The following is a 17,270-nucleotide window of genomic DNA, read 5'->3' as shown; positions in this document are numbered from 1 at the left end:
TGTAAGAATAAAAATATAAAAAACTATTACAGAATTGATGGATTTTGCTTATACAGCCTCACAAAAATGAATTTAAAAGTGATCGAAAAATGTTATGCACCTAAGATGGCAAACTAAGATGTTAGCACATAATAAAGTAAGACCCCACAAAACTGCATACAGGAAAAGTAAAAAAGTACGGGAGTTAAGGTACCGTCACACTAGACGATATCGCTAGCAATCCGTGACGTTGCAGCGTCCTCGCTAGCGATATCGTCCAGTGTGACAGGCAGCAACGATCAGGCCCCTGCTGTGCTGTGCTTTCACTTTCACTTTACGGCCAGCAGTCAGTGCAGGAACCAGACGGCAAGGGACAGACAGCTGAATGTAAGTATGTACTGTTTGTTTTTTTACGCTGGTAACCAGGGTAAACATCGGGTTACTAAGCGCGGCCCTGCACTTAGTTACCCGATGTTTACCCTGGTTACCGGGGACCTCGGGATCGTTGGTCGCTGGAGAGCTGTCTGTGTGACAGCTCTCCAGCGACCAAACAGCGACGCTGCAGCGATCCGGATCGTTGTCGGTATCGCTGCAGCGTCGCTAAGTGTGACGGTACCTTTAGAAGTTAGTGAAAGTCTGGGAGTTAGAAGTTAGTGAGAGTCTGGGAGTTAGAAGTTAGAGAGAGTCTGGGAGTTAGAAGTTAGTGACAGTCTGGGAGTTAGAAGTTAGTGAGATTCTGGGAGTTAGAAGTTAGTGACAGTCTGGGAGTTAGAAGTTAGTGAGATTCTGGGAGTTAGAAGTTAGTGACAGTCTGGGAGTTAGAAGTTAGTGACAGTCTGGGAGTTAGAAGTTAGTGAGATTCTGGGAGTTAGAAGTTAGTGAGAGTCTGGGAGTTAGAAGTTAGTGAGAGTCTGGGAGTTAGAAGTTAGTGAAAGTTTGGAAGTTAGAAGTTAGTGAAAGTTTCGAAGTTACAAGTTAGTGAGAGTCTGGGAGTTAGAAGTTAGTGAGAGTCTGGGAGATAGAAGTTAGTGAAAGTCTGAGAGTTAGAAGTTAGTGAAAGTCTGAGAGTTAGAAGTTAGTGAAAGTCTGGGAGTTAGAAGTTAGTGAAATTCTGGGAGTTAGAAGTTAGTGAAATTCTGGGAGTTAGAAGTTAGTGAGATTCTGGGAGTTAGAAGTTAGTGAAAGTCTGGGAGTTAGAAGTTAGTGAGATTCTGGGAGTTAGAAGTTAGTGAAAGTCTGGGAGTTAGAAGTTAGTGAGAGTCTGGGAGATAGAAGTTAGTGAGATTCTGGGAGTTAGAAGTTAGTGAAAGTCTGGGAGTTAGAAGTTAGTGAGATTCTGGGAGTTAGAAGTTAGTGAAAGTCTGAGAGTTAGAAGTTAGTGAAAGTCTGAGAGTTAGAAGTTAGTGAGATTCTGGGAGTTAGAAGTTAGTGAAAGTCTGGGAGTTAAGCTTTAGTCACACTAAACTTTTCAAAAACATTTCAAAAACCTGACCGGTACATCCAAACATAGACTCAGTGTGAACAGGTGCTGAACCTAGAGTCGCCAACTCGTATATAGTTCAGTAAATAAGGCAGCACACTGCAGCGCTAGAACATACAAACTTGAAAAACGAAATTTGAACTGCATTACTGCACTAGAAATATGAAAAATTAGAGCTTTTAGCGCATAAAAATGGCCAATTTTATGTGTACCTGGTAGCCCCTTTACGGAATCTCTCTTATACCAGGTCCTACGCTTGCCTTACCTCGCTGAGAATAATCACAGCAGGTCCGATACCCCTCCACAGAGAGAGAGAATTTTGGTCTAGGAAGAGGTTTCACATGTACCCATTCAGATGGAGACGTTTATTCTCAGCGAGGTTAGGCAAGCGTAGGACCTGGTATAAGAGAGATGCCGTAAAGGGGCTACCAGGTACACATAAAATTGGCCATTTTTATGCGCTAAAAGCTCTCATTTTTCATATTTCTAGTGCAGTAATGCAGTTCAAATTTCGTTTTTCAAGTTTGTATGTTCTAGCGCTGCAGTGTGCTGCCTTATTTACTTAAATATATACAAGTTGGCGACTCTAGGTTCAGCACCTGTTCACACTGAGTATATGTTTGGATGTGCCGGTCAGGTTTTTGAAATGTATTCTCTAGCCTTCTGATCGTGCACTCCGCCTCCTAGCTTCAGGTGTTTTAATTACAGCAGGTCCGATACCCCCCACAGAGAGAGAGAATTTTGGTCTAGGAAGAGGTTTCACATGTACCCTGTTATGGACCTGGTGGTTAGGAGCACCCGGAAAGACCTGATGGGTAAAGTAACACAGGACAAGCTCTGGGATGTGGGAACTCTTCTTACCGCAATCCCTAATCCTATCACACACACTAGAAATAGCCGTGGAGCGTACCTAACAGGCCTAGACGCCTCGACACAGCCTAAGGGCTAGCTACCCCTAGAGATAGAAAGTAATGCCTACCTTGCCTCAGAGAAATTCCCCAAAGGAAAAGGCAGTCCCCCACAAATATTGACTGTGAGTTAAGATGAAATACACAAACACAGGAATGAAAGAGGTTTCAGCAAAGGGAGGCCAGACTACCTAAACAGACAGAGGATAGAAAAGGTAACTTTGCGGTCAGCACAAAAAACTGCAAAAGACCACGCAGAGTGTGCAAAAAGACCCCCGCACCGACTCACAGTGCGGAGGTGCCACTCTGCATCCCAGAGCTTCCAGCTAGCCAGACAGAATCATATTAGCAAGCTGGACAAGAAAACAAGAACAACAAAATAAACTAGCAGGGACTTAGCTTCTGCTGGAGTAGACAGGTCACCAGAAAGATCCAAGAGTGAACCGAACCAGTACTGGAACATTGACAGGTGGCATGGAGTAACGATCTGGGTGGAGTTAAATAGAGGAGCCAGCCAAGACTAAACCAGGTCACCTGTGGAAGGAACCTTAGAACCAGCAGCTCCACTCACAGCCACCAGAGGGAGTCCATGGACAGAACTCGCCGAAGTACCACTCATGACCACAGGAGGGAGTTCCAAAACAGAATTCACAACAGTACCCCCCCTTGAGGAGGGGTCACTGAACCCTCACCAGAACCCCTAGGCCGATCAGGACGAGCCAAATGAAAGGCACGAACCAGATCAGCAGCATGAACATCAGAGGCAACAACCCAGGAATTATCTTCCTGACCATAACCCTTCCACTTGACCAGGTACTGGAGTTTCCGTCTCGAAATACGAGAATCTAAAATCTTCTCCACCACATACTCCAACTCCCCCTCGACCAACACCGGGGCAGGAGGGTCAACAGAGGGAACCATAGGCGCCACGTATCTCCGCAACCATGACCTATGGAACACATTATGGATGGCAAAAGAAGCTGGAAGGTCCAAACGAAATGACACAGGATTAAGAACTTCAGAAATCTTATGAGGACCAATGAAACGAGGCTTAAACTTAGGAGAGGAAACCTTCATAGGAACATAACGAGACGACAACCAAACCAAATCCCCAACACAAAGTCGGGGACCAACACAGCGACGGCGGTTAGCGAAACGTTGAGCCTTCTCCTGGGACAATGTCAAATTGTCCACTACGTGAGTCCAAATTTGCTGCAACCTTTCCACCACAGAATCCACACCAGGACAGTCCGAAGGCTCAACCTGCCCTGAAGAAAAACGAGGATGGAAACCAGAATTACAGAAAAAAGGCAAAACCAAAGTAGCCGAGCTGGCCCGATTATTAAGGGCGAACTCAGCCAAAGGCAAGAAAGACACCCAATCATCCTGATCAGCAGAAACAAAGCATCTCAGATATGTTTCCAAAGTCTGATTGGTTCGTTCGGTTTGGCCATTTGTCTGAGGATGGAAAGCCGAAGAAAAAGACAAATCAATGCCCATCTTAGCACAAAAGGACCGCCAAAACCTCGAAACAAACTGGGAACCTCTGTCCGAGACGATGTTCTCCGGAATGCCATGCAAACGAACCACATGCTGGAAAAATAATGGCACAAAATCAGAGGAGGAAGGCAATTTAGACAAGGGTACCAAATGGACCATCTTAGAGAAGCGATCACAAACCACCCAGATGACCGACATCCTTTGAGAGATAGGGAGGTCTGAAATAAAATCCATGGAAATATGCGTCCAGGGCCTCTTCGGGACCGGCAAGGGCAAAAGCAACCCACTGGCACGAGAACAGCAGGGCTTAGCCCGAGCACAAGTCCCACAGGACTGCACAAAAGAACGCACATCCCGTGACAAGGAAGGCCACCAAAAGGATCTAGCCACCAAATCTCTGGTACCAAAGATTCCGGGATGACCAGCTAACACCGAACAATGAACCTCAGAGATAACTCTACTAGTCCATCTATCAGGGACAAACAGCTTCTCCGCTGGACAACGGTCAGGTCTATCAGCCTGAAACTTCTGCAGCACCCGCCGCAAATCAGGGGAGATGGCAGACAAAATTACCCCGAATACCAGCCGGCTCAGGAGCATCCGGAGAGTCAGGCACAAAACTCCTTGAAAGGGCATCAGCCTTCACATTCTTAGAGCCCGGAAGGTAAGAAACCACAAAATCAAAACGGGAGAAAAACAGCGACCATCGAGCCTGTCTAGAATTCAACCGTTTGGCAGACTCGAGATAAGTCAAATTCTTGTGATCCGTCAAGACCACCACGCGATGCTTGGCTCCTTCAAGCCAATGTCGCCACTCCTCGAATGCCCACTTCATAGCCAACAACTCTCGGTTGCCAACATCATAATTACACTCGGCAGGCGAAAACTTTCTAGAAAAGAAAGCACATGGTTTCATCACCGAGCCATCAGAACTTCTCTGAGACAAAACAGCCCCCGCTCCAATCTCAGAAGCATCAACCTCGACCTGAAACGGGAGCAAAACATCTGGCTGGCACAACACAGGGGCAGAAGAAAAATGCCGCTTCAACTCCTGAAAAGCCTCAACGGACGCAGAAGACCAATTGACTACATCAGCACCTTTCTTGGTCAAATCAGTCAACGGTTTAACAACACTAGAAAAATTAGCGATGAAGCGATGGTAAAAATTAGCAAAGCCCAGGAACTTCTGCAGACTCTTCACAGATGTAGGTTGAGTCCAGTCATAAATGGCCTGAACTTTAACAGGGTCCATCTCGATAGTAGAAGGGGAAAAAATGAAACCCAAAAATGAAACCTTCTGAACTCCAAAGAGACATTTAGACCCCTTCACAAACAAGGAATTAGCACGAAGGACCTGGAACACCATTCTGACCTGCCTCACATGAGACTCCCAATCATCTGAAAAGACCAAAATATCATCCAAATATACAATCATGAATCTATCCAGATACTCTCGGAAGATGTCATGCATAAAGGACTGAAACACAGATGGAGCATTAGAAAGCCCGAATGGCATCACCAGGTACTCAAAATGGCCCTCGAGCGTATTACATGCTGTTTTCCATTCATCGCCCTGTTTAATACGCACAAGATTATACGCCCCTCGAAGATCTATCTTGGTGAACCAACTAGCCCCCTTAATCCGAGCAAACAAATCAGAGAGTAGCGGCAAGGGGTACTGAAATTTGACCGTGATCTTATTAAGAAGGCGGTAATCAATACAAGGTCTCAAAGACCCATCCTTCTTGGCCACAAAAAAGAAGCCTGCTCCCAACGGTGACGACGACGGGCGAATATGCCCTTTCTCCAAGGACTCCTTTATATAACTCCGCATAGCGGCGTGTTCTGGCACAGATAAATTAAACAGTCGGCCCTTAGGAAACTTACTACCAGGAATCAAATTAATAGCACAATCACAATCCCTATGAGGAGGTAGGGCACCGGACTTGGGCTCATCAAATACATCCCGGTAATCCGACAAAAACTCAGGAACTTCAGAAGGAGAGGAAGACGAAATTGACAGCAATGGAACATCACCATGTACCCCCTGGCAACCCCAGCTGGACACAGACATAGATTTCCAGTCCAATACTGGGTTATGGACCTGTAGCCATGGCAACCCCAAAACGACCACATCATGCAGATTATGCAACACCAAAAAGCGAATATCCTCCTGATGTGCAGGAGCCATGCACATGGTCAATTGAGTCCAGTACTGAGGCTTATTCTTGGCCAAAGGCGTAGCATCAATTCCTCTCAATGGAATAGGACACTGCAAGGGCTCCAAGAAAAACCCACAGCGCCTGGCAAACTCCAAGTCCATCAAATTCAGGGCAGCGCCTGAATCCACAAATGCCATAACAGAATAGGACGACAAAGAGCAAATCAGAGTAATGGACAAAAGAAATTTAGGCTGTACCGTACCAATGGTGGCAGACCTAGCGAACCGCTTAGTGCGCTTAGGACAATCAGAGATAGCTTGAGCGGAGTCACCACAGTAAAAACACAGCCCATTCTGACGTCTGTGTTCTTGCCGTTCAGCTCTGGTCAAAGTCCTATCACATTGCATAGGCTCAGACCTATGCTCAGAGAATACCGCCAAATGGTGCACAGCTTTGCGACCACGCAAGCGCCGATCGATCTGAATGGCCAAGGACATAGACTCATTCAGACCAGCAGGCGTGGGAAATCCCACCATAGCATCCTTAAGGGCTTCAGAAAGACCTTTTCTGAAAATTTCCGCCAGGGCACACTCATTCCACTGAGTAAGCACAGACCACTTTCTAAACTTCTGACAATATACCTCAGCTTCATCCTGACCCTGACACAAAGCCAGCAAGTTTTTCTCTGCCTGATCCACTAAATTTGGTTCATCATAAAGCAATCCAAGCGCCAGAAAAAACGCATCTACATCACGCAATGCAGGATCTCCTGGCGCAAGGGAAAATGCCCAGTCTTGAGGATCACCACCTAACAAAGAAATAATGATTTTTACTTGTTGAACTGGGTCACCAGAGGAGCGGGGTTTCAAAGCAAGAAACAGTTTACAATTATTTTTGAAATTCAGGAACTTAGATCTATCCCCAGAAAACAAATCAGGAATTGGAATTCTAGGCTCTAACATTGGATTCCGAACTACAAAATCTTGAATGCTTTGTACCCTTCTAGTGAGATGATCCACACAAGAGGACAGACCTTGAATGTCCATATCTACACCTGTGTCCTGAACCACCCAGAGGTAAAGGGGAAAAGAAAAACAAAACACACTGCAGAGAAAAAAAAATGGTCTCAGAACTTCTCTTATCCCTCTATTGAGATGCATTAACACTTTGGGCCACCTGTACTGTTATGGGCCTGGTGGTTAGGAGCACCCGGAAAGACCTGATGGGTAAAGTAACACACGACAAGCTCTGGGATGTGGGAACTCTGCTGACCGCAATCCCTAATCCTATCACACACACTAGAAATAGCCGTGGAGCATACCTAACAGGCCTAGACGCCTCGACACAGCCTAAGGGCTAGCTACCCCTAGAGATAGAAAGTAATGCCTACCTTGCCTCAGAGAAATTCCCCAAAGGAAAAGGCAGCCCCCCACAAATATTGCCTGTGAGTTAAGATGAAATACACAAACACAGGAATGAAAGAGGTTTCAGCAAAGGGAGGCCAGACTACCTAAACAGACAGAGGATAGAAAAGGTAACTTTGCGGTCAGCACAAAAAACTACAAAAGACCACGCAGAGTGTGCAAAAAGACCCCCGCACCGACTCACGGTGTGGAGGTGCCACTCTGCATCCCAGAGCTTCCAGCTAGCCAGACAGAATCATATTAGCAAGCTGGACAAGAAAACAAGAACAACAAAATAAACTAGCAGGGACTTAGCTTCTGCTGGAGTAGACAGGTCACCAGAAAGATCCAAGAGCGAACTGAACCAGTACTGGAACATTGACAGGTGGCATGGAGTAACGATCTGGGTGGAGTTAAATAGAGGAGCCAGCCGAGACTAAACCAGGTCACCTGTGGAAGGAACCTTAGAACCAGCAGCCACCAGAGGGAGTCCATGGACAGAACTCGCCGAAGTACCACTCATGACCACAGGAGGGAGTTCCAAAACAGAATTCACAACAGTACCCATTCAGATGGAGACGTTTATTCTCAGCGAGGTAAGGCAAGCGTAGGACCTGGTATAAGAGAGATGCCGTAAAGGGGATACCAGGTACACATAAAATTGGCCATTTTTATGCGCTAAAAGCTCTCATTTTTCATATTTCTAGTGCAGTAATGCAGTTCAAATTTCATTTTTCAAGTTTGTATGTTCTAGCGCTGCAGTGTGCTGCCTTATTTACTTAACTATATTAGTCACACTAAACGACTTACCAATGATCAGGACCAGCGATACGACCTGGCCGTGATCGTTGGTAAGTCATTGTGTGGTCGCTGGGGAGCTGTCACACAGACCGCTCTCTCCAGCGAACAACGATCCGGGGAAAGACTTCGGCATCGTTGAAACTGTCTTCAACTATGCCGAAGTCCCCCTGCAGCACCCGGGTAACCAGGGTAAACATCGGGTTACTAAGTGCAGGGCCGCGCTTAGTAACCTGATATTTGCCCTGGTTACCATTGTAAAAGTAAAAAAAAAAACACTACATACTCACATTCTGATGTCTGTCACGTCCCCCGCCGGCGTCCACAGGGTTAAAACTGCTTTCGGCAAGAGCGCTGCTAATGCACGCGCTGCTGCCGATAGCTTCCCTGCACTGACTGTGTCAGCGCCGGCAGTAACAGCGGTGACGTCACCGCTGTGCTCTGCTTTACGGCCGGCGCTGACACAGTCAGTGCAGGGAAGTTATCGGCCGGAGCGTGGGCATTAGCAGCGCTCTTGCCGAAAGCAGTTTTAACCCTGTGGACGTCGGGGGACGTGACAGACATCAGAATGTAAGTATGTACTGTTTTTTTTTTAACTTTTACAATGGTAACCAGGGTAAATATCGGGTTACTAAGTGCGGCCCTGCGCTTAGTAACCCGATATTTACCCTGGTTACAAGTGAACACATCGCTAGATCGGCGTCACACACGCCGATCCAGCGATGACTGCGGGTGATCAGCAACCAAAAAATGGTCCTGATCATTCCTCAGCGACCAACGATCTCCCACCAGGGGCCTGATCGTTGGTCGCTGTCACACATAACGAGATCGTTAGCGGGATCGTTGCTACATCACCAAAAGCGTGATGTTGTAATGATATCGTTAACGATATCATTATGTGTGACTCCAGCTTTAGAAGTGAGTGAAATTCTGGGAGATAGAAGTGAGTGAAAATCTGGGAGTTAGAAGTTAGTGAAATTCTGGGAGTTAGAAGTTAGTGAAAGTCTGGGAGTTAGAAGTTAGTGAGAGTCTGGGAGTTAGAAGTTAGTGAGAGTCTGGGAGTTAGAAGTTAGTGAAATTCTGGGAGTTAGAGGTTAGTGAGAGTCTGAGAGTTAGAAGTTAGTGAAAGTCTGGGAGTTAGAAGTTAGTGAGAGTCTGAGAGTTAGAAGTTAGTGAGAGTCTGGGAGTTAGAAGTTAGTGAAAGTCTGGGAGTTAGAAGTTAGTGAAAGTCTGGGAGTAAGAGGTTAGTGAAATTCTGGGAGTTAGAAGTTAGTGAAATTCTGGGAGTTAGAAGTTAGTGAAAGTCTGGGAGTTAGAGGTTAGTGAAATTCTGGGAGTTAGAAGTGAGTGAGAGTCTGGGAGTTAGAAGTTAGTGAGAGTCTGGGAGTTAGAAGTTAGTGAGAGTCTGGGAGTTAGAGGTTAGTGAGAGTCTGAGAGTTAGAAGTTAGTGAGAGTTTGGGAGTTAGAAGTTAGTGAGAGTCTGGGAGTTAGAAGTTATTGAAAGTCTGGGAGTTAGAGGTTAGTGAGAGTCTGAGAGTTAGAAGTTAGTGAAAGTCTGGGAGTTAGAAGTTAGTGAAAGTCTGGGAGTAAGAGGTTAGTGAAATTCTGGGAGTTAGAAGTTAGTGAAATTCTGGGAGTTAGAAGTTAGTGAAAGTCTGGGAGTTAGAGGTTAGTGAAATTCTGGGAGTTAGAAGTTAGTGAAATTCTGGGAGTTAGAAGTGAGTGAGAGTCTGGGAGTTAGAAGTTAGTGAGAGTCTGGGAGTTAGAAGTTAGTGAGAGTCTGGGAGTTAGAAGTTAGTGAGAGTCTGGGAGTTAGAAGTTAGTGAGAGTCTGGGAGTTAGAGGTTAGTGAAAGTCTGGGAGTTAGAGGTTAGTGAGAGTCTGAGAGTTAGAAGTTAGTGAGAGTCTGAGAGTTAGAAGTTAGTGAGAGTCTGAGAGTTAGAAGTTAGTGAGAGTCTGGGAGCTAGAAGTTAGTGAGAGTCTGGGAGTTAGAAGTTAGTGAGAGTCTGGGAGTTAGAAGTTAGTGAAATTCTGGGAGTTAGAAGTTAGTGAAATTCTGGGAGTTAGAAGTTAGTGAAAGTCTGGGAGTTAGAGGTTAGTGAAATTCTGGGAGTTAGAAGTGAGTAAGAGTCTGGGAGTTAGAAGTTAGTGAGAGTCTGGGAGTTAGAAGTGAGTGAGAGTCTGGGAGTTAGAAGTTAGTGAAAGTCTGGGAGTTAGAAGTTAGTGAAATTCTGGGAGTTAGAAGTTAGTGAAATTCTGGGAGTTAGAAGTTAGTGAAAGTCTGGGAGTTAGAGGTTAGTGAAATTCTGGGAGTTAGAAGTTAGTGAGAGTCTGGGAGTTAGAAGTTAGTGAAATTCTGGGAGTTAGAAGTGAGTGAGAGTCTGGGAGTTAGAAGTTAGTGAGAGTCTGGGAGTTAGAAGTTAGTGAGAGTCTGGGAGTTAGAAGTTAGTGAGAGTCTGGGAGTTAGAAGTTAGTGAGAGTCTGGGAGTTAGAAGTTAGTGAGAGTCTGGGAGTTAGAAGTTAGTGAGAGTCTGGGAGTTAGAAGTTAGTGAGAGTCTGAGAGTTAGAAGTTAGTGAGAGTCTGAGAGTTAGAAGTGAGTGAGAGTCTGGGAGTTAGAAGTTAGTGAGAGTCTGGGAGTTAGAAGTTAGTGAAATTCTGGGAGTTAGAAGTTAGTGAAATTCTGGGAGTTAGAAGTTAGTGAAATTCTGGGAGTTAGAAGTGAGTGAGAGTCTGGGAGTTAGAAGTTAGTGAGAGTCTGGGAGTTAGAAGTTAGTGAAAGTCTGGGAGTTAGAAGTTAGTGAGAGTCTGGGAGTTAGAAGTTAGTGAGAGTCTGGGAGTTAGAAGTTAGTGAGAGTCTGGGAGTTAGAAGTTAGTGAAAGTCTGGGAGTTAGAAGTTAGTGAGAGTCTGGGAGTTAGAGGTTAGTGAGAGTCTGGGAGTTAGAAGTTAGTGAAAGTCTGGGAGTTAGAAGTTAGTGAGAGTCTGGGAGTTAGAAGTTAGTGAAAGTCTGGGAGTTAGAAGTTAGTGAGAGTCTGGGAGTTAGATTTGTTCTAGAAAGTACCATGTCAGACACACACTGCAGCTTCATATATTTGAGAAAACAGCCGCACTCAGATTTTGGATTTTTTAATGCATAACAAGAGCAAAGTTTATTAATGTCACCACAATATTAAGGCAATTTAGAGAAGGTCTCTGTAGTACGTTTAAAGTAGGTGGGATATAGATAAATCCCCTTCAGAAGGAACCAGGGACAACCAAACAACCCCAGTTAATGACAAATTGGTGTGAGAAGTGGGGCCGATACAGGTATCCTCCCCGGGATCCCTGGCATATTGTTGGGATTTGTGACATATTGTTGGCATCATGGTGTGAACCGTGACACACCACCATCCACCAGCCACACGGTGGACAAGGGTTTGTATTATGCTCAGACCCAACTTCGTCCAGCCATGGATCAAACTGAGAAAAAAATTGTCCATCGGTGCAGATGATTTCCTCCTCTAGACTCTGTGAGTCTTTAGAGCAGATCTGTGTTACCAATGGAATCGAATGTGTGACCAGATCTGCGGACACCGCCTTCTGTGGTTCCCATCAGTCAGTTGGGCACTTGGAGAGTTGTGATGTAGGGGAAAAAAAAGTGATTGGAGTGCTATCGCTGAGGACTGTACTGTGTGTGATGTTAAGGTGGAGGAAGAGGAGCAGAGACCACTTGATGCAGCACTTGCCATCTACTGAAGCACATGTTGTTTCTGGCCCTCATCTACAAAGCGTACCATTGTATGGCTGCCAAAGAAAAGAAGCAAAGTTTCCTGTCAAGTAACAGAAGTTGTAAAAATGCTGCGCAAATTTTGACTGCAGCAAAACAAACCGACTTCTCATCCCTCATATCATACCTGTCTCACAACCCTAAACAGCTCTTCAGTGCTTTCAATTATTTCCTGCGTCCACCAGTTCCCCCTCCCATCTCAGTTGAATACTTTACCTCACCACCTGTGAACGTGACACAAAAACGTCCCACCTCATTCCAAACTTTACCACAGTCTTCATCACAAGTCTAATCCACCTCTTCAACCTGTCAATAACAACTCGTGTCTTCCATCCTGGTCAGCTCCTTATTCACTATAGTGAGGGCTCTTCTCTGATACACCGCATATTCATTTGTTTATAAGTAATTTTACCAGGAACAAAGTTATTGATTTCATTTTACAGATTGATATAATTTTTTTGTGCTTGATCCCAGTACAATATTTGTGTTTTTCCTCTTGGCTTCCCCCAAGGTTTTTGAATTACAGCATTTCTACCTTTGACGATAGCACAGAGCCCCAGGCACATCACTGACTTATGATCTCAGATCTCTAAGGACTAGTGAGACTTCATATTACCGCAGCACATTATGTCTCTGGAGCTCTAGTGAACATATACTGAGGTGAGTCGCCATACACCTGGAGTATGTTACATCCTCTAGACCAAGCATCTTCAACAGCCCCTCACTGCAGGGTCAGACAGCTCGAGCTCTCTGGGCTTTGGGTCCAGGTTGGGTCACGCTCTAATGTTACCTGCAGAAATGTTATAATGATTTTATCAATAGGTTTATCCTGGAAACTCCATTCATACCAGCAAAGGTCTCATTTACTGAGATGATGATAACGCGTCCTGTGAAGCATTGAAGCTAGATATGAAATGTCTACAGTAGAAGACCAATACCAGGGACCTCGGGCAAACTTCTGGAGATCTTTGAGAAATCTGGCATCTCGGCAGTGGACAGAACCCCTGAAATGCTCCATGCTGGAGTCAGACCAATAGCCATGTGTTATAGCACACATCCATCCCTACTCCATGATTTACTCTCTCATGAATGATTTCAGAAGCTTAATGAAGCTTAATGAAGAGACAGCAGCCGGTGCAGGCAACATGAAATTATGCTGGAGTACCGGCTGCAGTTAGTGAAATGAAAAGCAAACACAATAGATACAACCGCGCCCAGACATGTGGAGACCGAGAATATCTGAATTATTGTGAATTGCATTGTCTTCTTATTTACTAGGTTCTTAATGCTCACTTTCATCAAACTGTGGAAGCCTATCTGTCCACGTAGACTCCCATCCAAACCCTGCAGCCAACCATTACACTGCTCTGCTCTGATGAGGCACGACCTTAGTATCCCCACTCATAATGCAAGGTTCGTCAATGAGTCATACCCAAAGAGTAGGCATCAAAGAGACGCTGTCTTCCCCTGGATAGGAGCTAGTCTGCATACATTATCCCGGTAGAGCTCTACATCATCTGGAGGTCCATGATGAGTGTGTGAGATAGAGAAAAAAAAATTCAATCTTTATGCTATAGTGATCATCTGGTGGGCCGAGGATAGACTCACTAGAACGCAGCAATATTGGACATGGTAGATGTAATAGGGATCAGGTACCATGCGGGAATGATAACAGATAGATGGTACCACCCCAGCCCTCATAGATGCAGGGCCATTGTTGTGTCCCATGACTGGAACAACTTTTTGTGTATTTTCTGTGTTGTGCATTTCATTCTGCTGTTGCTAGGGAGAAGCTCTGCCTTTTGAAGTTTGTCCCTTCTTCCTTCCTGTAGTTGATGATGTTAGCCCTTGCCCCTCTCTTCTTCTTCATTATCAGTTGCTATAGCCATCTTTGGATGCACAGGCATACTTCTCTGCTTGGATTACTTTTTCCACCTGTTGTATTGTACTTAATATAAGATTTCATAGAATATCAACTCTGTTTCTCCTGGACTCTTATTACAAGTAATTGCTAGCTGGGTTGGCACTGTCTGAGGAAGCCTGGCATGTGAGTACAACAATCATACAGTTATCTAAGAGATTGATGGCTAAGGATTTAGAGACTCATACTGCCTTGAAGAGTCAGAATAGCCATCATAGATCATGCAGAGCCCTCATAGATGCAGAGCCCTTGTGGATCATGCAGAGCCCTCATAGATGCAGAGCCCTCATAGACGCAGGGCCCTCATGGATGCAGAGCCCTCATAGATGCAGAGCCCTCGTGGATCATGCAGAGCCCTCATAGATGGAGAGCCGTCATAGATGCAGGGCCCTCATAGATGCAGAGCCCTCATAGATGCAGAGCCCTCATGGATCATGCAGAGCCCTCATAGATGGAGAGCCCTCATAGATGCAGGGCCCTCATAGATGCAGGGCCCTCAGTACAACATCCAGACTAACATAGTGACCAGCCATCGGATAAAGTGGGGTACAAGTTCATTACATGAATGTGTATAATGGGCGTTATATGGATATGTGGGAAGATTTTTTGTCACCCCATTACTAGTGCAATCACAAACATTACATTTATTTTCCATCCATTAATTTCTATGTATACTCTGTACGATATGTGTGATATAACATGGGCTTCAGAGATGCGCATGTGATATTCGAAACTCTGATAAATTAATGTCTGGCAGCCATTGTTGCTGTGGCTTTGCGCTGGTGGGGTGGGGTGGTGTGGTCTGGAGTCATGGGGACTCACTCTTCCAGCACGGGTGGTGTGAAGCATCAGGCCATCCACCCTGCCGGTGCATTGCCGCTGCGACGGTGGTTAGCGCACATGCTGCTCCTTTAAGGCTATAGGGACCTACTGAGAGGTTCGCCGAGATGTGGCAGTGGGCTTCAAACAGTCTGATCAGAGTGCTCTCCTAAGAACCTCATGGTCAGTTATATATATTTTTGCCTAGCGGCATTAGATCAATGTATGATTTTTGGAGGCGCTGTCCATTCTCTTTTTTAACAAATTAATGTATGAACTTTCTACCCAAGTGCTGCTCCATATCACTCTAATGTGAGTCTCCATTGTATCTTGTCCATGGTGGTTCTTAATTCTGCCCCGTGTATTGGAGATGTGGGATCACCCAGTCACCTCAATAAGTCCTCACAGATGGTGAAAGCTTTACTTCCTTCCCACCATCTTCCATTTAATTGTCTTTCAGATAACGAGAGGAGATCCGAGGCGTCTTATGTGGAGGTTTCCTGTCAGGACATCTGTACCATCTCTGTGTCTCCTGCCACACAACCACTGTCCAATCACTGCAGTGTATAACGTGTCCCTAAGGAAACTGAGAGGATTTTATTTATAAATCACTTGTCCAGAGCCAAAGCCAATAGCGTCATCTATATGAAAACTGTTGTGTCATGCTATGTAGGAAAGAGTCTCCTAAAAGAAGATGAAGAGAAGAGAGACCCTAAGTAATGGGACAACATTTATTCTTCTCGGGTTTTCGGATTTGTCTCTTATAACCCAGATCTCACTCTTCACGTTCTTCTTACTTTCTTATCTTCTCTCCTTGGTCGGTAATGGTCTCATTATCATAGTCGTTAATCTCAGTCCTCGGCTTCACTCTCCTATGTACTTTTTCCTGAAGGTTTTGTCCTTCGTTGAGCTCGTGTCTATCAGCTCTACAGTTCCTAAGGCTCTTCAGAGCTTTTTCTGGGTGGGAAGGACCATTTCCTTAGTTGGTTGCGCCTCTCAGTTTTTTGTCTTTATAGCAGCGGCAGCTTGTGAATGTGCCATACTCACAGTGATGGCGTTTGACCGGTACACGGCCATATGTCACCCTCTCAGATACATGTCTGTGATGACTGTCAGCTTTTGTTATCGGGTGACACTTTATATTTCTGTTTTGGCACTTGGGAATGCCCTCATCGAATGTTTCCTCATATACAGTTTGCCATATTGTAGTTCTCGTGTTATTGCTCATTTCTTCTGTGATATTCCGCCAATGATGAGTATCGCTTGTGCCAACACATTCATAGTCGAGATCTATCAACTAGTCATTAGTGCAACTTCATCCTTGCTCCCAATTTTATTAATCTGCTCTTATATCAGGATCCTGACCTCCATACTCCTCCTCCATTCTGCAGAGTCTCGTCATAAAGCTTTTGTTACCTGTGGTTCTCATCTGGTCTCTGTTATTATTTTCTTTGGAGCCGCCATGTTTGTTCACCTTCGATTGGACAATCCATTTTCTCCTTATGAGGACAGGATGTTGGCTCTGTCCTACTGTGTGATAATCCCGACCATCAACCCCCTGATCTACAGTCTGAAGAATAAAGAAATGAAGGATGCCATTAGTAAACTCGGCCTGAGAATGACCTTCCATTAATGTGCGAGAGAGAACCCGAATGAAGAAACAAGAACCTTCTGAAGGCTAAGTCCATGATTTTGCTTCTTCGTCTTCACTTCTTCGTCTCACAGATTAAATTTTGATGGATCGTTTATAATCAGGATATCAAGGGTAAAAGGAAATAAATTTTACTCTGGTTTTAGTGAACAATAAAAAGTATTTACTTTGGGGGGTATAAAGGATCTATAACAAAGAGAAATATTCTGGAGAGCAGTAGAAATAAAATAAAGGAGGCGGAGGGGCCGAGGAATCACAGACTGGAGACAGGCAGAGGCGTCAGGGATCACAGATGGGAGGCAGGCAGAGGGGCTCGGGCATCTCAGATTGAAGGCAGGCGGAGAGAACAGGGGCAGACAGAGGGGCAGGGATGACAGATTGAGGTGAGCAGAGGGGCCGGGAATCACTGACCAGAGGCAGATAGAGTGGCCGGGAATCACAGACAAGAGGCAGCTGGGGTCAGGGAATCATGGACTGGAGACAGGCTGAGGGGTCAGGGATCACAGACGGGAAGCAGGCAGAGGGGCCAGAGAATCATAAACTGGAGGCAGGCAGAAGGGCTTGAGCATCACAGATTGGAGGAAGGCGGAGAGGACAAGGATCACAGACCATAGGCAGGCAGAGGGGCAGGGATAACAGATGGAGGTGGGCAGAAGGGCCAGGAATCACTGACCAGAGGCAGATAGAGTGGCTGGGAATCACTGACCAGAGGCAAAGCAGAGGGGCCGGAGAATCATAAACTGGAGGCAGGCAGAAGGGCTTGAGCATCACAGATTGGAGGAAGGCGGAGAGGACAAGGATCACAGACCATAGGCAGGCAGAGGGGCAGGGATAACAGATGGAGGTGGGCAGAAGGGCCAGGAATCACTGACCAGAGGCAGGTGG

At 45.5% G+C, this 17,270-nt stretch overlaps 1 protein-coding gene across 1 annotated transcript; it reads left to right on the top strand.

The window, feature by feature from the left end:
* The first annotated feature begins 15,428 nt into the window (after positions 1-15,428).
* Positions 15,429-16,367, top strand: LOC138646235 (olfactory receptor 5AN6-like). Its single transcript, XM_069735701.1, has one exon. The coding sequence runs from the start codon at positions 15,429-15,431 to the stop codon at positions 16,365-16,367; it is 939 nt and encodes a 312-aa protein (XP_069591802.1).
* The last annotated feature ends 903 nt before the right edge of the window (positions 16,368-17,270 follow it).

Source organism: Ranitomeya imitator, chromosome 7, assembly GCF_032444005.1.
Source record: "Ranitomeya imitator isolate aRanImi1 chromosome 7, aRanImi1.pri, whole genome shotgun sequence".
NCBI classification, from domain to species: domain Eukaryota; kingdom Metazoa; phylum Chordata; class Amphibia; order Anura; family Dendrobatidae; genus Ranitomeya; species Ranitomeya imitator.
This window is presented reverse-complemented; position numbering and strand designations above follow the sequence as displayed.

Bases quoted from the DNA above. Each gene is read 5' to 3' on its own strand.
- LOC138646235 (XM_069735701.1), top strand. From the start codon at position 15,429: ATGAAGAGAAGAGAGACCCTAAGTAATGGGACAACATTTATTCTTCTC.